The sequence below is a fragment of the Antechinus flavipes genome, chromosome 6 (genome assembly GCF_016432865.1).
Source record: "Antechinus flavipes isolate AdamAnt ecotype Samford, QLD, Australia chromosome 6, AdamAnt_v2, whole genome shotgun sequence".
NCBI lineage: Eukaryota > Metazoa > Chordata > Mammalia > Dasyuromorphia > Dasyuridae > Antechinus > Antechinus flavipes.
Window position 1 is genome coordinate 206,034,884 of NC_067403.1, and position 22,981 is coordinate 206,057,864.

General features: G+C 41.6%; 1 protein-coding gene across 6 annotated transcripts in view; it reads left to right on the forward strand.

Annotated features, from left to right (window-relative positions):
* PLEKHA7 (pleckstrin homology domain containing A7) overlaps positions 1 to 22,981 on the forward strand; it is a 203,416-nt gene that overhangs the window by 100,019 nt on the left and 80,416 nt on the right. For all 6 annotated transcript variants that reach the window (XM_051966044.1, XM_051966041.1, XM_051966043.1 and 3 more), the window contains exons 2-3: positions 409 to 492; positions 22,284 to 22,398. In XM_051966044.1, the coding sequence (XP_051822004.1) occupies positions 409 to 492; positions 22,284 to 22,398 (199 nt within the window). The remainder of the gene's footprint in view (positions 1 to 408; positions 493 to 22,283; positions 22,399 to 22,981) is intronic.

Below are 22,981 nucleotides of genomic sequence, written 5' to 3' on the forward strand. Positions count from 1 at the left end.
TCTTAATTTTGTTGAATAAGACCCTCACCTACTCCTTCTAAAGGATGCTTAGTAAATTCTCATAATGGTAAAACCCAGTTGACTTTTAGCGTCTTTCTCACTTTGGGAGACTGATGCTTGAGTCAGCCTGGGCGGTGGTCTGCTTCATAAATCCTGCGTGCCCTCGCCACATTCAACATGTCTGTGAGAGAATGATAGAGAAGGCTGTAAACCCCGTGACCCTATCCGGAAATTGGGCTCAGCTCATGGCTACGATTGAAACACAAATTTGTGAAGGGGGAAGCGGGAGGAAGGGAGTCTCTGTAAATACAGAGCCATTTCAGAAATTTTATTGTGTCTCAAGTCCTATTTTTCACAGTCCAGATTCCCACTCACGTTCGTTCTCATTCTCTTTGTCTTTCTCTCTAGCCACAATCAGCAGACCACAGCATTTAGGCATCCTGTGACTGGACAGTTTTCTCCAGAAAATATTGAATTTATTCTTCAGGAGAGGTAAGTACCATTGTTTTTCTGTTCTTCTTATCTCAGGATGGTCCAGCAGCTTGTGGGAAAGAAACAAGGATTAAGAACCTACTGTGTGTGAGGCACTTTGCAAAGAGCTTTATAGATACTATCTTAATTGATCCTTATAACAATCTAGGGATGTAAAGTGCTATTATTAGCTCAAAACAAAATCTGGCTGCTTTTTTCTCTGAGAAAAATATAATCGTTAATAAAAGATGAAAAATGGAAATCGTATTAAATTCTGGAAGTAGCAGTCTAGAGAGGAGTGTGGGGGCCGAGGCCAGGGATATTATATATGTGTGTGAGGGGTAGCAGTATCACATTAATGATTCTAGGACTTCTTAAAAAACTAAACCTGCTTTCCACTGAGCCACCAACCATACATACATGGAGACTTCTTGCTAGGATGGTGTTATTTTGATTCAGGTAATTTTTTCATGAGTATTTTAAGTGCCTGTCAAGCCTGCTGGTCATACTTTGCAGTCCCTGTTCTTAGCTGTTTGACAGGTAGGAAGCAAGATTTAAGGCACTGAATTTGGAGTTGGAAGACCCGAGTTCAAATTTTACTCCAGATGCTTATTGATTTTGTGATCCTGGAAAGGCATGTAACTTCTGTAGATCTGTTAGCTCATTTGTAAAATGAAGAGATGAGACTGTGTGACTTCTAAGGTCCCTTTCAACTCTAAATCTCTTAGCCTGTGAGCATAATTTTTCAATCATATCTGTTTGAGATTTTTAGCCCTCAAGGAAGGAAAGAAGGAAGGAAGAGAAGGAAGAAGGAAGGAGGGAAGAAAAGAAGGATGGAACAAAAGGATGGGATGGAGGGAGGAAAGAAAGAGGGTAAGGAAGAAGGAAAGAAGAGAAGGAAGAAGGAAGGAGGAAAGGAAAGAAGGATGGAATGAAAGGAGGGGATGGAGGGAGAAAAGAAAGAGGGAAAGGAAGAAGGAAAGAAGGGAGGAAAGAAGGAATGAGGGAAGGAAAGGAAGAATGAAGGCATAAAAGGAGAGAAGGAAGAATAGAAAAAGGGAAAGGAAGAAAGGAAAGAAGGAAGGAGGAAGGAAGGATGGAGAGAGAGAAGGAAGAAAAGAGTAAAGAAAAGAAGAAAGAAAAAAAGAGAAAGAGGGTCAGAGAAAGGAATTAAGAAAAAAAGGAAGTGAGGAAGAAAGAAACTTTGAGTGCCTACTGTGTGCTAAGACCTTTACAAATATTATCTTATGTGATCCTTACAACAACCCAAGGAAGCAAGATGCTCTCATTTCCCCATTTTACGGCAGGTAGAGTCTGAGGGATTGTTTTTAGCATCACAGAGCTGGTGAGATGTCATAGTGACATAAAGTTATATGAACTTGATCAGAGAGGGGAAAAGACCTTTTTTATTTTCATTAGCCTTTGGTTTTCTTTGCAATCTTGTGTTTTATTTCATGCATTTAAAAATCACAATTCTTAGAAGGGGTCTATAGCCTTCACCAGACTGCCAGAGGGGACCAAAAAAATTTCCAAAGCTCTTGTGTAATAGGCAATGATAGTGGAGAAAGGTGGGGGTTTGCTGTCAAGTGGTTGCCAATTCTGCTTCTGATGTTTATCAGTTTTGTGATGTTGGTCAAGTCCCAAATCCTCTATACACTACAGTAAACTTTCTAAGGAACTTGCCTAAGTCCTGCTTAGGTTTTGGTCTCTATTGGGAGCACTCCCCCATGCCAGGAGTTCCTTCATTGGCAAAAATCCTAAATCCTCTGATTACTCACATAGATGATAGATTTGGAGCCTTGAAGGGACCTCAGAGTTCATTCAATCTAATTGTTACTTTTCAGATGAGGAAACTGAGCCTTGTGAATGTAGTAGTCAGCATAATGGATGGAGTCCTGGACCTGGAGCCAGGAGCTCTGTGACCCTGCGTCACTTAATCTCTGGCTGCCTCTGTTTCCTCATCTGTACAATGGGAACAAAAATGGCAGAGTTTTTGTGAAGATTGAATTAGATAATATTTGTAAAGCACTTAGCACAGTGAGTGGCATATAATAGGTGCTTAATAAATACTTGTTTTTTTCCTTAAATGACTCACCCAACATAGATTTCAGACTCAATCCTCAGAATCCCAAGGATTCCTGGACTTGTCAGTCCTGAAGAGGCAAGTCCTGTGTGGGAAAGTGACTGCCCATTTAGCTGTACTTGCACTACTGATGGCTCAATTCTGGTGTCAAAACATTACCGTCCTAAAAGTCCCTGTGTTTGCTTTTGGATCTATTTTCCAAATATGTCCTTGATCATCTCTGCCAAGGCTGCCTAGTGATGGCAAGCCCCTTAAGGGAAAGGGCTTCATTTCATTTGTTTTGTATCAGGCCTGGACCAGCCCCCCATTCAGGTGACTGGGTGTGGAGGAGACCAGGGGTGCTTGTTAATCTGCTGGACCCTCCGTTTTTGGGACGAGTCTCTAAAAGTTATCAAGTGACTTTTTTTTTTCTTAAAGAAAGAAAAGAATTGAGTGCTAAGGTTGCTTGTGTTTCCAGATAGAGAAAATACACAGCATGTAAAATGTAAGTGATGAAAGATAGATTCCCAGATTCTGATTTGGAATTACAGTTTGCTCTTAACCTCCTGCTCCTTGGAAGGATCTTCAGGTGGACATTTAGTCTTGTGACTATTCCTTAAACAAAGGAACCTATTTAAAATTTTTCATGCATAGAAATCCTATGTATGAACAAAAGAACACAAAATGAAGGTCAGAGTAGTTGCTGAGGGCAGCAGAAGATGCTACCATATTCCAGACATCTCTCCCATTCTCCTCTAGCTGCAATTATATTCCCCATCATTCTTGGCAAACCAACACATTCCCTTCAACTCCCCTCAGAAATATTCTCTTAACATCTAGAAGTGGACAATTTTGAGGTGGTTTCTTGTCTTTGGAGGTCTTCAAATAGAGCTTGGAGGCAAAGTTTGACACAATTTTACCTTCAATCTATCAGTAAACATTTATTAGATATCTATTATGTATCAAGTATTGTCCTAAGTGTTGGAGATAAAAAGAAGAGGCAAAAAGACAATCCCTGTCCTCTGAGAGTTTGTAATCTTATGGATATTACTATTAATGTAGCTGATGATCTCCTTAATTAATAGAATTACTCCATCATACTGCTAGCTCCTATATAGCTTGCCGCTCAGTAAAACTTCCAGGCCCTTTCTATATTAATTGTTGTCCAACCATGTCTTCCCCATACTTCCTATACTCTACTTGCACAGTGGATGTTTTAAACCCAAGTCTAGTGCTTGAGATTTATCATCATCCTTTCTTTTTTTGTTAGATTTTATCTATCATTGTAGCCTGCTGAAATCTTTTTGGATCCCAGTTTCATCATCCAGCATGCTAGCTAACCCATCCAATTTTATATCCTCTCCAAATATAATGTGCCTGCATGACATTTATGCCTCCATCTAAGTCCTTGATGAAAAAGATTCAGCAGAAGATGGTGAAATTCTTTGAGTGGAAGACCCCTGGGTTTGTAGTCTCAGGACCTGGGTCTAAATTCTGACTGAATGACCTTGAGCTCTAAATCTGTAATTCTGTCTTTCCTTCTTTTCCTGAATCAAAGCCTTCCCCAGATTGCTCATGATTGACAGTGATCATTGGTCATTCAATTTTATTGTTCCACCTTTTCTGAATCCATTAAACTCAGCTATCCCCTAGTCTTTCATCCTGGTCCTCCTGCCTTTTGGGTGAAGCTTCATTAAATGTAGTGATGCAATTCAAGTATTCTTTGTGACAGGGGAATTCTGTGGACCCATGTCTAGTAACATTGTTAATAATAATAATAATAATAAAATCAGATGATTCTGAAATGGCCTCCTGATTTGCTTTGAATGGCTCTTAGTGGGCACTTTCTTTTTTCTGAGTACTCATAAACCATCCCTATAATGATATATTCCAGAGTTTTACTATGAGCAGCATCAAACTCTCAAAGTCACTCACTGGTAGTCTTGGTCTTGCTTCTTCCCAGTTTCAAATTCTAAACTTCCCAGTCACCAAATATGGTGACTTTTCTAAATCCTCAATTTTCCTTATCCTTCCCCACCCTGCTTTTTAAAAATAGCATTTCACACTGAAGAAATAGAGAGATGGTGCAGAAGTGCTTTGCTGGCTTATTATGGAATGCATTTTTTAAAACCCACATTGAGCCTGTTTATATTGCTAGCCTCTCACACCTCTACTAGTAGCAAGTTTCTCAAGTTTATTCCTTGATGTGTGTGGATTTTTTTTTTTTTTGTCTTAAAATGAGCTCTCTCAGCTTTCACGATCACTCTTTAGCTCTTGTTGTTCCAGGATTTATTGGCTAATTGGATCCATACTCTCTTTCTACCTAAGCCCATTGCAATTCTATGAGCATAAGTCATGTCCCTTCTGAGCTTTCAGTTTAACAGTCTGCAGAGACTGGGTTTTTTTTTTTTTTTTTTAAAGTAGATCATCATAATGAAAACCCCTCTTTGGGACCTGTCTTTTTATTTTTTTGAGATGCATCAGCAGCATCAGCAATAAGTGTATGTGTAGCTATCTGGCCAATGGCCAATGTAGGGAAGGAAAATATTTTCAGTTTTGTTTTTCAAACCTTCTGGGTTGGGAGGAAAGATATGGCAACATGTTAAGTTGATCCTTTTGGCTAAAAAGTTAAGTTTGATTTAATTTAATAAATGTTTACTAAAAACTCTATGCAAGGGTTGTATCCTGCTTACAGAGATGAAAGACATGATCCTGTCCTCAGGTAGTTTGCAATCTAAGAAGTGGAAGAAATAGAACATGGCTGTATAAGTCTGAAATAAGGGAGTGTGATGGGGTAAAGGGAAGAGTCTGGATTAAGTGCTTTAAGGAAATTTGCAGAGGCAAAGATCATTTCCAGCTGGGGAGACAGAAACAAATGAGAAATTTGAAGCACATAGAATATATGATCTCCAACCAGCCTTCTATACGATTCTTTCCTTAATGGGATGGAGAGCTCAGAGCCCCTTTTCTTGTCAGTTTGATATGAATTGTTTTTCTGCTGAATGTCTTACCTTCCATTTTCTGACACAGAAGCAACTCATCTTCTTCTCTGCCTATCCTCACTTATTTATCAACTATTTTTACTTCAGCAGTTCCTCTTTCCTGTCTCAGCCTCAGTTTCCTCATCTGTAAAATTAGGAGATTGTGCTAGATGGCTTTTAAGGTAAAAAAATCTGATGTCATTCCTGGGAAACTGGGGTTTTCATTTTTTGCTACCCAGAAAAACCACCATATTTAAGATACATTTGAGGTCACATAGTCCAGCCTATTTATTTAACAGACCTGCAAAAACCAGAGCATGAGAAGGCAAGAAGGAGTTATATTCTCTAGCCAAAGGGTTCCTATTCTGATGAGTTCAGAGATCAAGCTCATTCTCTAAATGCAGTCACAGAAGTTGAAGGTGGGAAAGGACAGCAGAGTCCATCCCATCCAATCTGTACATGACCAAGATCTCACTCCATTAACCCCAGTGAATGGTCATCTAGCTTTTGTTGCACTATTCCCAGTGAATGGTTATCTAGCTTTTGCTCTAAGACTTTTAGAAAGAGGTGAGCCCACTGTTTCCAGAGACAGCTTTTAGGTTTAATTTCTCTGATATTAAACCTGAAGTGAGTTACCAAGTTAGTAGCAAAGCTGGAACTTGGATGCAGGTCCTTGGAAGACTTTAGAGATAATTTAGTTCATCCTCTCTATTTTATGGGAAAACAAAATAAAAATCCTGAGGATCAGAGAGGGGCAGTGACTCCAGAGTCATATGCCTACCACATCTTGGTCCACTGTTACTCTTATCATTTCAAAAGAGGGACAGTTTCATATCATCTGAAAAGTCATTTTTATTGTTCATTGCCCCTTCCTAATCTCGTAAAAGCAGTGTGTATTATACTATTAACATTTCTCTTCCTTGAGTAATACTCATTTTCTTTTTTAAAGTTTTATTGATATTTTTAAAAAATCACTGTCATTTCCTAGTCATTTTCCTATAATACTACTCTCCTTTGAGACAGCTAATGGATGGCTTGGGAGTCAAAAAAAACCTTCAAATGCAGCTTTAGATACTTCTTAGCTGTATGACCCCACAAGTCAATTAACCTCTGTCTACTTCAGTGTCTCCATTTATAAAATGAGAATGTAATACCACCTATCTCATAGAGTTGATGTGAGGATAAAATGAGATATTATTTGTAAAATGTTTTGCAAATCTTAAAATACTCTAGAAATTCTATTTGTAAAAAAATATACAATCAAGTAACAACAAACCAATCATTAACCAGGCCTGACAGCATATGTCTTGTTCCACTTCTCACTTCTGAGAAGAGAAGGGATATATGTTTCATTTTCAGTCCTAGTCCTACCATCCTTCTTCTCCACCTTTGAAACCTCAGTGTCATCCTCAAGTTTTCACTCTCATTCAGTCAGTCACTGCAACATCTCTCATATTCCTTTTGGCTTCCACAGTTACCATCCCAGTTCGGCTCCTCATCATTTCTCACCTGGATTATTTGAAAGTCTCCCATTTTGTCTCCCTCCCTCACTACTCCTTTTGTTCCAATCTGTCATCCACAAAGCCACCAAAATGATTTTCCTAAAACATAGGTTGGATCATGACATTGCTCTTTTCTCCCATTTTCAGAAAAATCCAGTGGCTCCATGTTACCTCTAAAGTCAAATAAAAATCCCCCTCTTTGGCATTTAGAACTCTTCACAATCTGTCCCCTTCCTACCTTCCCAGTCTTTTTTATCTTTCACTTTCTTTCATATACTCTGCTATCCATTATATAGATCTGTATTCTATTCCTTACACTTGATGTTTTGTCGTTCTGTATCCCTGACTTTGCCCTGTTGGTGCTTTCTTTCCCTTCTCACTTTTTCTTTTAAGAATTCCTTTGGCTTTGTTTCCTAATTATTCTTGATAGAACAGATTCTTGTGATAGATTGCTAGCTCATAGGAATTTAGGTTTTTTAAAAAATAAGCTTTGAGGATTTTTCAAAGTCTAAATCATTAGCAGAAAACATTTATTAAATACTGACCATGATCCAAAGCATTATATTAGATAATGAGAATAGAAAACCAAAAATGGATGATAAATTCCTGGTCTCCAGGTGCTTACATTCTGCTGGGGGTGAGAGATCACATTATGCAAAGGAGTGTAATCAAGGAAAATCAAGGGAGGAAAAATTGCATGCTCTTTTCATACACCTGGAAGCATCATTAAAAGCCTCTTTGGGAAAGCACACGCTGTACCACATTAGAGAGCTGTAGACTGTAGCCAAGACTTTGGCATTGTGTTAAGTAAGGGAGGAAAAGAAACCAAAAATCAGTCAGATATTGTCTCTATGCCCATACAAAGTATATACACAATAAAGAAGGCAAGGGAAGAATATGAAAAAACATTAATCTTAGTTCCTATTCTCAAGGAGAGGAACTTGGAGCTTATTTGGGAGACAAGGCAATTACACAGAAAGATAATGAGATTACAGTATTCACACTAGCTGCCATGAGTTCTCAGAACTGGGAGAGGTAATTGAAATTTGGGTACAGATGATCAAGGAGGGCTTTCTCCCCCCAAAATGAAATTTTAGCTAGGCATTAAGCTACAGAGTTTTGATAAGCAAGAATTAAAGCTCAAAGGGCAGAAAATCACATGAGGAAGGTAGGGATGCAGAAATGCACATGGTCTGACTCAAAAGCAGAGAATGATTCAGTTTGTCTCTATTGGGGACTCTGGATCGAGAAGCTTGAAGAGGTAGGTTGGGATCAGTTAAGTGCACTGAATTGTCTTTGCCCATTTCTCATTTTTTCCTCAAAGACTCATGTAGGCTAGTGATGAATGATTTTTCCCATCTACAACTCATTCTGTTGCATTTTTTATGTATGTCTTGCTGCAGAATCCTGCTTGTCCCTTCAAAACAGCTCAATTTTATTGCATAATATGTTATATAGAGAAGATAAAAAGCTGAGGTTGGAGTTTGTGTCCATGTAAAATTGCTGTCAAACCACAGATCTTTCCCTGGAGAAGAAAAATGGGCTTTTTTCTCCTCATTCTTCTTTGAGGATTTGATGAGACTCCACTTTCCCCCTCTCCACCCCCCCAAAACAAAGACACACACATACATACATTTATGCATGCATTAACCCTGGAGGGATCTGCATGCCCCAGCGCTGTGCCCTAGAAGTCAGCTTCTTCCCAAGCAGACACTTGGCCCTGGCTCTGGTCCTTTCATTGGGATAACTATGATCATCCCTCTTCCTGCTTATCTTCTTGCTGTTTCTTGTCTCTTAAACTCAGAGACAGAGTTTTGTTGTAGGTAGAGCATTGTATTTCAAACTCAGTAAACGCAGACTTGAATCCAGCCTCACATGCTCATTAACCATAGAGCTTAGGGAAATCACTCTTTAAGCCTCAGTTACCTCATCTGGTGAATCAAGAGTTTGGACTTAATTGTAGGGTCTCTAAATCTATGATCTTATGATCTTTGATGATGATACTTTTCTGATGCTTTTGGGAAAACTCTTGTTCGTTTCTTGGCTTTGAACAGATTTCTTTTAAAATCTATGAGGTGCTCATCTCCTCTGCCCTTGAAAGGATGAGTTTGTAGACTCTTGCCATCTTTTTGCCTCTTGAAATGGATAAAAGCTATCTCCCTTAGCTTCTGGGCCGTGCAGGGGATTACCTGAACTTTCTGAGCCTGCCTTTGGAAGAGTGGTTCCCTCCAGGCAGACTCCATTCTTTAATATGAGTTCAGTTTAAAAAATTAGCCTTTAACCCTGCGAAAGTCCTGTACTCAGGACTCATTTTACAGATCAGAAAACAGAATCTCAGAGAATGATTTGCTCACATTCACACAGCTACTAAGAGACAGAAATTATTCGAACCACTGATTCTGTGCAGAACACTACACTGCTTCCCAGAATCTGCCACTTCTACCAGAGTTCAAGTCATGTCTGAAAGTATTAACTATTTTTAATATAGAGTTTCTTCACTGAGAGTTCCCTACACCAGAAACATTATGTTCCCTTCTCTCTCTACAAACTTGAAATGTGGTCTGTGTAATACCTGGAGGATCTCTTTAGTCTGCCATTGACCAAACTCTGTATTCCTAGATCTCAATGTGGCTAGAATTCCCAGACAAGTGCTTGTTTTATTCAAAGCACTGTCCAAGGTATGAGAGGTACCAAATTTATATATGACAAGGTTCCTGCCTTTGTGGATCTCACAGTCTATCAGATGGATAAGACATCTATTGAAATAATAATTTTTCATCATAATATTTGATAAGAATATTAACAATGCAAAACAAAATTGTTAGGTGTGGTCCAAGGTCAAGGGGAGAGTTGTGATCTTCAGGGAAATCAGAGAAGTCTTAGAGAGAGGAGGTGCTGTTTAAATCAGGCATTAAAGAATGGGTCAGCTTTCAATAGGTGAAGGTTGGGGGGTATCCCACATATAAGGAACAGTGTGAGCAAACGCATGGAGATGGTAGAATGCAAAGTATGCTTGGGGAACCAGAGTCCAGTTTGATTCTAATGAAGAAGGGAAGAGTATGAGGTAAAGCTAGAAATGCAGGATAGCAGCAAGATAAGGCGAGGACCTTGAGTGATACATGAAAGAATGAAAACTTGACTTTATTGGCAATAGAAAACCATTGAATATTTTTGTTACTTTGTTTTTATTTGTTTCTTTGATTTATTAGAGGAGAGTTTAATTATATTTATGCAAAAAAAGTTAGATAATGAGAAAAAGGCTAGATTGGAGGGGAAGACTGTGGAAATGATAAGAAGCCATTTCAGTAAGTCATAGCATTAGTAATAAAGATTTATGTTTAGATAATATCAATGGGAATAGTTAGCAAGGCAAAAATTGTCAAGTCAACATGCAGTTATTTAGTGTCTACTAAATGCCCAGAGCTATTCTAAATGTGGTGGATACAAAGAAAGGCAAAAAAAAAAAAAGGTCTTTGTTTTTAGGGAACTAGGTCTAATAATGTAGACAGCATGCAATGTGAAATATATTGTGGTGTTAGAGTCATTGGGACTTCCTAATTAATTTAGTCTTCCATCTCCATTCCCTTTGGTAAACAAAGATAACAGCAACATTTCAGACAGGAAAGGCTGAGAGAACGGTTGCACCTCTTCCCAAAGTAGTGACGTCAGAAGGAGGAGCAAACTTAGGAGAAAAGATAAGAAATTCCTTCTGGGATTTGCTGAATTTGAGGGGTCCCTGGAGACTTCCTGGTGAGTGAGTCCTCTCCAGTCTGGAGTTCAGACAAGAGGTCAGACTTAGGAGTCATCCACAAAGAAACAAAGGAAGAGAAGGGAAGGAAAGAAGTCTTTATTACAGTCCCACTGTGTCAGGCGTAAGGTAAGCACTATAAATATTACCTCATTTGATAAGTGATCACAGAAGTTCTCTGGAGCAAATAATGCTGCCAAGGAAGAGCCAAGATGAAGTCTGGGGGCAGAATGTTGAGGCAAACTGTGACCTTAAGGAATCAGAAAGAGATTAAGTTAGAGAAGTAACAGCCAGTGGTAGGAGAACCCAGGAAATGTGGTCATGGATTGGATTTGATGAGTATGAGGTTCTTGTTGGTCTCTGAAAAAGCAGCTTCACCAGATTTGGATTAAGAAAAGAGAGGAATAATGAGAATGTGGAGACATCATCTGGAGGCAAGTTTTTCAAGAAATTTGGCAAGGAAGAGGACAAGAAAGATGTCAGAATAAAAATGGAGGAGAGGAGCCAAGGGAAGACTTTTTTTTTTTTTTTAGGATTATATTCTAGGACCAATCTAGGAAAAAAAGAAGGATTTGGAGATATCTGGCAAAGAAAAGTTGATGATTGGAGTAAAATCAGGGCTTTGGGAGTGAGAGATTAACTTTCTTGAAGGGTAGGAATGCTTCTTTTTCCAGTACTGGAGAGACAGAGAGATTGGGGGATGATGCCAGAAGGTTTTGAAGAGTAGAGAGGAGGTGAGGGTGCTATTATCATATATATATTTTAAGTAATGATCTCAGTTGGATGGCATAGTGAATAGAGTACTGGACTTGGAGCCAAGAAGAGTTGAATTTAAGTTTTGCTTCAGTCATTGACAAACTGTGTGAGCCTGGGCAAGTCACTTAAACTTGTTTGTCTCGGTTTCCTCATCTGTAAAGCTGGAGCTGGAGAAGGAAATGGCAAATCACTTCAGTATCTCTCCCAAGAAGACCCACATGGGTCATGAAGAGTTGGACACTGCTAAAATGACTGACAATTTTTCTTAGTAAAATAGTATGTCAGTTGTAAATGTGGGTGATGGGGTGCTTTAGGACAGGACTGCTTATATTTTTTCTGTTTTGTGACCCTTTTTCACTTGAGAAATTTTTATGTGATCCTGGGTATATAGGGTTATAGAATAGTTTTAAAAATTTACTGATGATAAATCTTTAATTTTGTAATTCCCCACATTCAGTTACGTGACCCCTCATGGAATCGAGAACTACAATTTAAGAAGCTGGGCTTTAGAAGGCTTGAGGAGAAAGGACAAAGTGAGAAACAGCTGCTGTGGGGAATTTCTGTCCTCTGACCAGTAGCCTTAAGTTCCTTTTTGATCTCAGAAGATTCATGAAAGGTGCTTAATTAGTCAGCTAACAGGCAGTGTTGTTGTAGTGTGTTGCAAAACTCTGTTTGTCCATCCCTGAACTTGTAGGGCCCTGTCCTCAAGCTCTTATGCAAAGGAAAGAAGTCCTACAATTTCCTGTAGCCATTTATTAACAGATTCTGAGAATTCTTTGAATGGAAAGAGGGTCATCGCTGATTCTGCCTTTTCAACTTAGGAACAGATTTGACTCCTTTTGTATAGAAAGTAGATCTCATTTCACTGACCTCCGAGGGGAACAATCCAAATTCTTTGGCTATACTGGAATTTTGTTGTATCAAATAATAGGCTATTGTTATTAGCTTGAGTCTTTCACTGTAAATGTATTTGTTGTCTTGGGATGTAAGCTGTGATCATCCCCCACCCTCACCCCCATCAGGTCAAACGAGCCCAGTTCCTTCAGATTTTCTTTCATCACGGGTCCTGTTTTTCTCGTGCTTGGATCCTTTATGAGGTTCTTCTCTAACCTCTGGCCTAGTTCTCTATTACATTCTTGAATTGTGAGCCCAGAACCGGACGCAGGACTGCTGGACAAAAGATTCGGTGTCGGTGTCCGGTGGGGCTCCTCAACCCTTCACGGGCAAAGTGGAGTTGGAGAAACTATTTGCCAGCACGTCCTTAGACTAACAAGCATCTTCTTCCGATCTTCCTTTTACTCTTCAGCTGCCTTTCTTGTTCTGGTGAATCTCCTTTCTTTTCTTAAACTGTAGCCTGTAACATAAGTTGATCCTGCTTCTCTAATCCCATTACCTTATTCTAACTTCTGTCTGTTCCTCTTTCCACATTGCAGGTTTTATCCCAACAACAAAATCCTGGCCAGGATTCACACTGCTCTGATTCTGCTCCTTTCTTGGGACTTCTCAATTCTGTTCTCTGATTCATTCTTTTGTAGGAGAATTTTCCTGCTGGATTCTAATCTAGTACCCCCTTCCCATCCTCCAGGCTGAGTTGAGAATGCTGCCAGTCATCCAATTCTTGGGGAGTCATCAGTTTGTCTTTTTCTTGAGAAAAAAATGAGGGGGAGGAAGCTATAGGGAGACATGACAAAGGTATCATAAAGATGGAGATTTAAATTTTGAGATGAAACCTCAACGCGATGGGAAGTCTCAGCGAAAAGTGGGGCATTGGGTCACTGCCCATGTCATTGCTTGGGTATGCAGTACTTTATTAATGGGCACTAGAGACACTTCTGCTTTGTTCCTGAGTTTCCAAGCTGCTGATCAAAAATGCCTCCGCAATCCTCAGCAAGAGGAGCAATGATGCAGGGGGAGGACTGACTGCTGGCTTTGTACAGTGAGCATTCCCAGGCTCTGGGGAGAATTTGCTGCTGGGGTGAGACTTGCGAGTTGGCGTTGTGCACTCCTGAAGTTCCCTAGCTCCCCGTTCTCACAAAGGCTTTTTGAAAGGATGGATGTTCATCTTGGAGCTTTCTTCCCCAGGGAAGTAGCTGTCCTTCAGGGCTCTGAGATCTCCATGGATGGGAAGGACCAGGGTCTGTTTGAACTAAGCAACTCAATGGATTTCTTCCCTGGATATTTAGAAAGAAGCCAGGTTTCCTATCCTTGACTTGTAAGTGTCACTGATTCTGCTCAGGATACTGAGATACAAAAGTTTTAAAGATCTTGGTCTTTTTAGCAGAGGGGGATACATTTGCTAATTTTATTAATTTTTTTGGAGTTATAACCCAGTTATTTTTGTAGGCAAGGCAATGAGATGTCAGAAACGCTCACGTGCTCCTTATCTATTCTGCTCAGGTACAGGGTCAAAGGGTAGAATCGGATGGGTTTTTGGTGACCTAAACATTGTGACTCTCTCCTTCTGGAACTAGACTTTTGAGTCCAGAAAGATTCATTCCCTTCTCCAAGTGTCTCTTGGGGGCTGTCCATAATGCACAGACAGCTCAGAGTATAAGCATCCCTTCCTGCTGGTTTGTCAGGCTGGGGGTGACTCTGGCTAATCCAGCCACTGCCAGAACCTCGCGAGACATTCAGTCTGGGCCTGCCTTTGCCTGTTGCATTTGGTTACCATGGCAGCAGGAAAATGGGGGAGAAACTGAGACACCTGAGATACAGATGCAGAAACTTGAGCCGTTTAGTTTTCCTACCCAGAGAAGGCGATGGCATTAATGAAATGAGCAGGTAGGTAGCCGACTGTGACGCTGCCCAGTTGACCTAGAACCCAGGAGGGGTGTCGGTCCGGCTTTCGGCGCTGTTGTGTTCAGAGAAAAGGCTGGGTTTGGGGGCTTGGTCCTACTGGAGGCGGCTGCCTTGATAGATCACTAGGGAAACACGTCGACCACTCTGTGGCTGCTGAATCCTCATTCTTATGTTGGGTGGAAAAGCTCTTGGTTTGTCTGGTTCTGTGCACAGGGGTATCCCGCTGTCCCCCTCATCCCATTAGCTTACATCTGCTCTGTTCCCCTCCGCTCCTTCCAAACTGGTAACGTGCTGTGGTCTCCACTGGGAAATACTCCTTGGGTCAAGGAAACTTCACCTGGAGCCCATGAACCTGGTTTTCTAAAAAAGATTTTTATAACTGCGTCTCGGTATTAATCTGTTTTCATTGTAATCCTGTGTATTGTGTGGTAGATGGTTACAAGAACAATCCCAAGAAGGGTTCCATAGGCTTTATCGGTTTATAATATCACAGATATTACAAGGGGGAGGACCTCTGATTTAGAGGCACCCCAGAAACTGGATGCATAGGAGGGGGTGGGTGGGATGATGGTCATGAAAAAGAACTAAGTTTCCCAAGACTGAGCGAGGGGAGCCAGACCTGACAGAGGCATGTGTGGCTGGCTGCCTACCAGATGTTGTGTTTGCCAAGTGAGATGATGCTGTTTGGGCTGGCGTTCTCCCCATGGGGCGGAGGGGTGTGTGTGTGTGTGTGTGTGTGTGTGTGTGTGTGTGTGTGTGTATGTGTACATACATACAGAAGAGATTGGGAGGCTGGAGAAGGCACACTGAAAGTGAGAATTGAGTAATAAGTATGGGGGGCCCCGGGTGAACGGGACCCAGTATCAGACAGTTCCCCCCAGGCTGTGGGGAGTTTGAAGCAGGCGTTGGCAGTCTGTCTGGTGTCTGGGACATTTACCTCCTCCTTTCCCTACTATTTACCCTCTCTTCCCTTTTCTTCCCCCCACCCCCAAACCCTTTAAAACAGTAGGTGTGAACATACTTGCACTGCCTTAAAGAATTCAGCGTCATCTCTCTGTGAGCTTTCTGCCCCCTCCTTCCTCCTTCAGTGTCTCAGTTATTTCGGTTGAGCGGCGTGTGATTCCCATAACACAAAGCACAAAGGTGTGAGGCTCTTTTCCAACAATTGGTGAGCTACAGGTGTTGTTTTAATGACACTTGACTTAAGTGGTCCCCGTAGCATCTCAGGTTCTTCTTCTTCCCCATCCCTAGGGCAGGATGGAATGGTTCCATGCGAGGGACCCCATGGAGACGTCACTGAGCCCCCAGCCAGTAGCTGCTTATCTGCCTTATCAGCCTCGTGGAGAGGGTTTAGGGAACTGTTTATAGAAAATATTTGCTATTTTTTGAAGTTAATTATATAACAGCTTGAGTTCTCTGGAGAGAGGATACCATGGAAATAAAACAAACCGTGAGTTTAATTTAAATCCTGGAGTCTCCGAGTGCAATTTGGTTGGTAGTGTTACCTAATGGTGAGACTATGTACACATGTGTGTACATGTGTATGTGAGTGCGTGTGATTGTGTGTTTACATAAACCCAGCAGCCTGCTGTTTTCAGTGGAAGAAAATTCCAATCCCTACCTAAGTGTACTGATGTGTGGCCTGCAAGGGGATATGTTCCTTGCTAGACCAAGACTTATTTTGGGGTCCCATCCTCCTTTTGGCAGCCTGGTGAAGCTTATTCCAGCAAATCCTTCTCGTGTTTTAAAAATGCATAAAATAAAAATACATTGCAAAAAAAATTAGTCATATTCAAAGTTTTCTCACAATATTAAAGGGAAAAATATAAAAGGTGGTACACTTTTCCCCCACTGCTGGGGAAGCTGAAACTGGTAGATTGAGTTTAGAAGTTCTGAGCTGATGTCTGTTCTAAGTTCAGCACAATATAGTAAGGCACTGGGAGCTCCCTAAGGCTTTGTGGACTAGCCCATGTTCCCTCGCCCATAGTAAGGGATTGGGTCTGCGAACAGCCACTACACACTTCTAGCCAGCGTGAGAGAGGGAGATCTAACCATCTAAAAAGAGGAAGAAGTTCAAGAAGCTCTGTGTTATACAGAGATTCAGTTCAGTTCAGGGCACAGCATCAGGCACTTAGGATCCTAAAATAGGTTAGACACAAAACTTTCTCTCCAAAAACTTGTCTGCTGATCGGTGGGAAGAGATGTAGGGTTTCTTTTCTCAGCTCCCCTGTTGTAGTCCTGTCCTTCCCTGTGCCGAGCACGCCTCCCTCCACGTTGTAGAGTCTGGAAATGACTGTGGAAGGATTCTGGTTCAACCCTCTCGTTTTTACAGATGAGCAAATTGAGACCCAAGTCCCATAGATAGTTAAGTGGTAAAAAATAATTCAAACCTGGTCCTCCAACTTCAATTCTAGCCCTCTTTTCACTCTTTGCTTAGTAAGATAAGAAAGGACATCTTCGCTGCTGCTTCTGCAAAATGGAGGGATGGGTCTCAGCCTCTAAAGGTCTTCTTAGTTCTAAGTCTGTGATCCTGAGCTGGACACAAAGATGGACACAGAGGAGGGACAGAAGTGAAGTGTTTGAAGAAATTGGAGGGGGAGGGAAAGGAGAGGATGTCAGAGAAGGCTCAAGGAAGAGCTCAGATTCGGGGTGCAATGTGAAGGAAAAGGAACTTGACCAGTTGGACAAGATGCATATTCCAGGTCTAGGCGAACCGTGTGACCCATGGCATGGAGATGGAATTGGATTTTTTTCAAAGAACTTGCTGCTTGAGACATTTTTAGGTAGTTGAGAACAGTGTCATGGTTCATAATTTTATTTGTTCATTTAATTTTTAATAGTATTTTATTTCTCCAAATACATGCAAAAATAGTTTCCAACATTCATAAGACTTTGTGTTCCAAATTTTTCTCCATTTATCCCTTACTTTTCCCTTCCCCAGGACAGCAAGCAGTCAGATGGGTTATACATTACAGTCCTTTTAAATATATTTCCACATTTGTCATATGGTAAGAAAAATCAGATCAAAAGGGAAAAAGAGATTTGTGATTTTTAAAAAACATTAAGCATTTAGAATATAGTAATTATAAAACACATTGTGCTGTTTGTCTTTTTTGATCATCACCCTTGGGGGAAAAACAGTTAAAGATTCAGAAGTCAACTCTTTTTACTTTCATTAATATTAATTTTGTTACTTATTGATTAAATTATATTGTCCTTTTGTGGCAGAAGTCCCTGGACAGGTCATGTTATTTCTCTGAAACTCAGTTTCCTCATCTGTAAAAAGAGATGTCCACCTGGATGAATTCTTAGGCAACAATGTGCTGGGAAATGCTTTATTGACTGATTCTCTGAGAGGGACAGTACAAGTATGACACACTTTAGAAAGTCATCTGCATTTTTAATATTTTCCCATCACTTTCATAAGTTCAGTCAATCAACAGAACAATAAATCAAGTCTTGATTTATAGTTTTTGCTGATATCTAAGATGTAAATGCTTACCCTGACAGTTTTGACAATCAGCTCTGTGTCTGTCTCTGTCTCTGCCTTTCTCTGTTTCCATCTCTCTGTCTCTCTCCTCTTCCTGTCTCTATGTCTTTCTATGTTTCTCTCTCTCTTTGTCTCTGTCTTTCCGTCTCTCGTTAAAAATGGTTCTAGCCTATCCCTGTTGAGACCTATGATTCTACTCCCTTCTAGACTTTCACATTTGCCTTGTCTGTTAGTTACTTACTAGAGAAGTAAAAGAGCCACCCATTTTATAGATGGAAAATAATGAGCAAAGTTACCTGTACCTGATCAAATGACAGATCAATGGAGTCAAAACCTACAAAAGCTTCAAATCCCTTTCCTCGTTAGCTCCTGCAGACAAGTCATTCTAATATCCATCTCCCCTCCTCTCTTTTTAGTTGAAGGAGTGTTGAGTTAACTTTCTGGCTCCCTCTTTATCCTCAGCCCACGATCCAGCAGCCAAATAATCAACATTCCTATAACCCAAGACAAGAAAAGAGAGGTCTTTGTTTGCATCATCCCACTGAGGCTCAGGAATCTCATAGCATGGGTACCCATGGGCTTTGAAGTTAATAGCCTTTCTTTAACGACACTGGGATGTGCTTCTGATATGGCCTTTCTGTCTTGTCTTTCCCTCCCTCCTGAGCATCTCAGTGACTTGTATGCTGTGGGCCATCTATGAATGCTTATAAACTGTACAGTTTTTCCTAGATGTTAATATCAGCTTATCAAATTTCCTGTCTTTTGGGACTGGGAACTTTCTCTGTAAAAGTCAGAGGGGTAAATGACTTCTACCCCAAAAGAGCTGAAGGTGAATTGGTTTGGATTCTCCCAGGTCCAATAAGTCTAAAATAAAGAGTGAGCCTACAGGATGTGACAGCAAAGTAAATGGATTGGTTGTTAATAATAACAGCATCTGATATTTATATAGCACTCTTAGGTGGGCAAAGTACTTTACAAATATCTCATTTTGTCCTTACAACAACCCTGGGGGAGAGATTGTGAGCTGTTTGAGAACAGGAATTATCTTTTGTCTTTCTTTATATCTCTAGCAGTTAACCACAGTGTCTGGCACATAATAAATGTTCATTGGCTTTGTATTTTTATTATTCCCCATTTTACAGGTGAGTGAGTTACCTAGGGTCACACAGTCTGTCTGATGCCAGATTGAATCCAAGTTGTTGTGACCCAACCCTTTTTATTTTTATAGCTTTTTATTTACAAGTTATATGCATGGGTAATTTTTCAGCATTGACAATTGCAAAACCTTTTGTTCCAATTTTTCCCCTCCTTCCCTCCATCCCCTCCCCCAGATGGCAGGTTGACCAATACATGTTAAATATGTTAAAGTATAAGTTAAAATTCAATATATGTATACATGTCCATACAGTTATTTTTCAAACCTCTTATTGACTAGGTTTGAATAGGTATCCACTGGGGTGCTAGCCCCATCCAAGAAGTTACTTTAGGAGGTCATATTCTCATTTCAGTGAGTTTAGAGGTGGAATTGCTGAGTTTGGCATTGAGAAGTTTTAAATTCTGTTTTAAATTTTTAAATTCTGCCTCAGACTTTTGGGGTGAGTTGCTTAATTTTTCTGAGCCTCAGTTTTATCACCTGCAAAATTGAGGAATTGACTAAATTTCTTGATTCAGGCTCTTTGTAGACTTAAATCTTTGTTCTGTGTTATTTGCCTGTGGAAGGTTTAAAGGGTCCTCAAACTACGGCCCCGTGGGCCAAATGCAGCAGCGGAGGACGTTTATCCCCCTCCCCCAGGGCTATGAAGTTTCTTTATTTAAAGACCCACAAAACAAAGTTTTTGTTTTTACTATAGTCCGGCCCTCCAGCAGTCTGAGGGACAGTGAACTGGCCCCCTATTTAAAAAGTTTGAGGACCCTTGGAAGTAATGAGAAGTTGTGGGAACTTGAAGTTCCCTGGTCCTAGAGGCAGGTGGATCATGGTTCCTCCCCTTAGGCAACACTTATTCTGGTAGAGTTGATTTTCTTGGGATATAACCCCTCTAGATCCTTTAGTATCCCAAAGAGTTTGCTCAGGTTCATTTGGCAGATGTGGAAATTGAGATACAATGAGATTATAATAATACTACACAGCTAATAAATGACCAAAGTGGGATTGAACCCAGTCTGTTGCCACACAAACTATATTCCATTGCTTCTTGCTAAAACAGTTAATTATTAGAGAATACAGGTCAATGGTAACCTCTTTCTCCACCCAGGATCTCAGCCTGGATTGGCTTAATAACAATGGCTTCTACCGCACTCTCCCCTTTTCTCACTTCCTATTAGAGGAAAATCACCTCCATTCAGTTGATGAAAGGTTTTCAGTTTTTCACACTGACCAAATAACATTTCCAGAACCCAGTGTAGGTAAAGGGAATGGATTTCTGCTGATATTAGAAAGACCGAAACTTGAGGCTGGTCCAGTCGGAAGACTGTAGAATAAATATTCATCCTCTCTCCCAACTCTGGAGCTCTTTTGGGATGGGGGGGATCACTGAGGAAGCCCACATGAAGCCGCTCTGCTTAGAGGCAAGGGGACAGACTTAGCGCCCTCCCACACCCTCCAACGTGTGCCGGCTTCCCCGCTGAACGCCGCCTGTGCCCAAATTGAACAGTTTGGGCTCAGTGACATTTTCCCAGTGGAGAGAAGTAACCAAAAGCCTGGCTAGGAAGGGGAAAATGGGTGGAGAATCTGGGAAGCTTGTGCCTGAGCCGATAAGAAGGCAATGACGTTTTGGGGGTTTTTTCTTCCCTCCTAGTGGAAAGCAAACCTCCCACCATCCAGTGCCAGCAGTAACTGGCCCTCCGGCTACTCCAGAAGCCTCATACCTACTTGTGCCCTTGGTTAGAGACTGCTTCTGGGAGAGCTGGGGGGGGGGTGTCCTGTCCTTAGAGGCTCAGGGCTGCTTTGGAGAATCAGCAGATCCCCTGCCTGAGCCTGGGACTCTTCCTCGGGCTCCTTCTTGGACAGGTTATTTCTGGGCTGGAGCGCCTCTTTTCTCTGTGAACGTGCGAGGCCATGGAGGGGTGTAGCAGCCCCCCCCTCTGACTCGGAGATCAGGTTTCTACCTGCCCCCAGGTGGAGAGCCTCAGTTTGGCACTGAGCATCCCTCGGCCGCCCGCTGGGCAAGCGGTAAACAAGAGCCCAGTATCTTTGGGAGCTTGAGCCCCGCTGCTCAGAGGGAGGACTCCTCTCCGGGAGATCAGTGAGTTGGGAGGAGACCTGAGCTAACTTTTCTGCTTTTTCACGAACGAGTCCTGAAGTTTCCATGGAGGTAACTTGCTGGCTGTATTTGCAGGTACCACGGTAGAGATTGGGGGCAGTTCAGAGGCAGGTGGAAGAGGGCTTAGGGACAGTGTCTGGGGATGGTTTGTGAAGGGCATGTTGGAGCCGGCTGGACTTCCCTGAGTGAGGCTGGGGAGTAGGAAATAGTAACATCCTTTTTTCTCCAGAGGTGTGTTCGGTTAGCGTCCCCACCTCCTTCCCCAGGTGTCGGACAAAGGGTTAAGCCTCTCTGCAGGCTCTATTTTGGGGAGAACCAAGAGTTCTCAGAATAGAATTCTTTGTTATGTGGTCTATTTTGGGATGTGGGCCCCGTGGGCGTTTATGTAAGCATTTCTGTATCTGTGTGTATTTAGGGGGGCAGGGAGCAAGGAATCATCTCTAGTTACTAATTATAAGCAGTTTTTTTTCTGGGATCCTAGGCAGATGGAGGTGTGTGTGTGTATGTGTGTGAGTGTGTGAGTGTAAGGGATGGATTACTGGGTGCCAAACGATGGCTATTGAGTAAATCAGTGAATGTGTGCATGTGAAAGGAAGAAGGAGAGGTACTTGACTCCCTTGAGTGTTGGATTGGTATACAAAAGGTGTCCACCAGGACTGAATGATTCTCCCCCTCCATCTCCTTATTGTCCAAAGCAGAGGGTCCTACTCTGCCTTTTACGTTCTGAATTTAGGAGATCCTGGGCAAGCCACTGAGACTCTGGGAGCCTTTGTTTTCATGTCTGAAAAGTGAAAGTCTTGGGGTACGTGGTCTCCAAAGTTCTCAGAGCTATGGTCCGAAAAGTCTGCGTGAATTCTCTGTTTATCAGCCCAAAGCTGGGATCGTGTCTGATTGATGGACAGGCAGACGGAGTGTTGGATTTTAGAAATTGATGGATGCTTGCTTCACAGAGACCACAGGATTATAGAACTTGAAGAGACTTTAGTGGTCATTTAGTTTAGGAAGAGACCTTCCTTTTACAGATGAGAAAACTGAGGTCCAAGGAGTTTAAAGGATTTACCCAAAATCATAAAGGTTGGGAAATGACAAAACCAGCATTCTTCTGATTCCCAGCCCGCTGCTGGGCTCTGTGGACCCTGACCCTTTCTCAGACAGAAGTCTCCCACCTCTGGCCCTCTCATGTTTAATTGTGCTGCTTCTCCCTTCGTCTTTAGGCCGAATCCGCATATGTCAAAGCAAGAATTTATGAACCAGAGACCCTCCAGCATGGTCAGTGAGACGTCCACAATTGGAACGACATCTACTCTGGATATGAAATCAGGACCAAGGGTAAGTAAGTCCCAGCTGGTTCAGCTGTACCTCTCCTTCTCTGTAACCTTAACCATGGCCTGTCAGAGGGAAGGCCAGAGTCCAGGAGAGGACTTTGGAAAGATCCCTACAGCTCATTTTACAGATGAGGAAACAGAAGCAAACAAGGTGAAGTGACTTGCTTAAGGTCATATAGCAAGTGTCTGAACTTGGATTTGAACTCATGAAGATGAGCCTTCCTGATTCCCAGCCCAGTGCCCTAGGCATTATAGCATCACCTAGTTGCCCCTCTGGCATCTAAAGACTGGTGTTCAAATCTCTGTTTGGCTAATTAGGCAAATTCTTAACCTCAGTTTCCTATTCTGCACAAGTTGAACTCTGTGTTCTATCTGGCCAGCCATAAGTGCTGTGAGATTCCCTGATGGTTTTTGTCTGTCTAGGGCCATCTTTCTGGGTGTTGGAATCTCTCTGTCCCACTTCATTATCCCTTAGATTCATTGCATATGGCAGCCATACATTTCTAGGATTGGAAGCTCCTGCTCTGACTTCCATGCTTCCAAGTCAAATGCAGGTCCTTGATGCTATTGTTGTTTAAAAAAAGCGG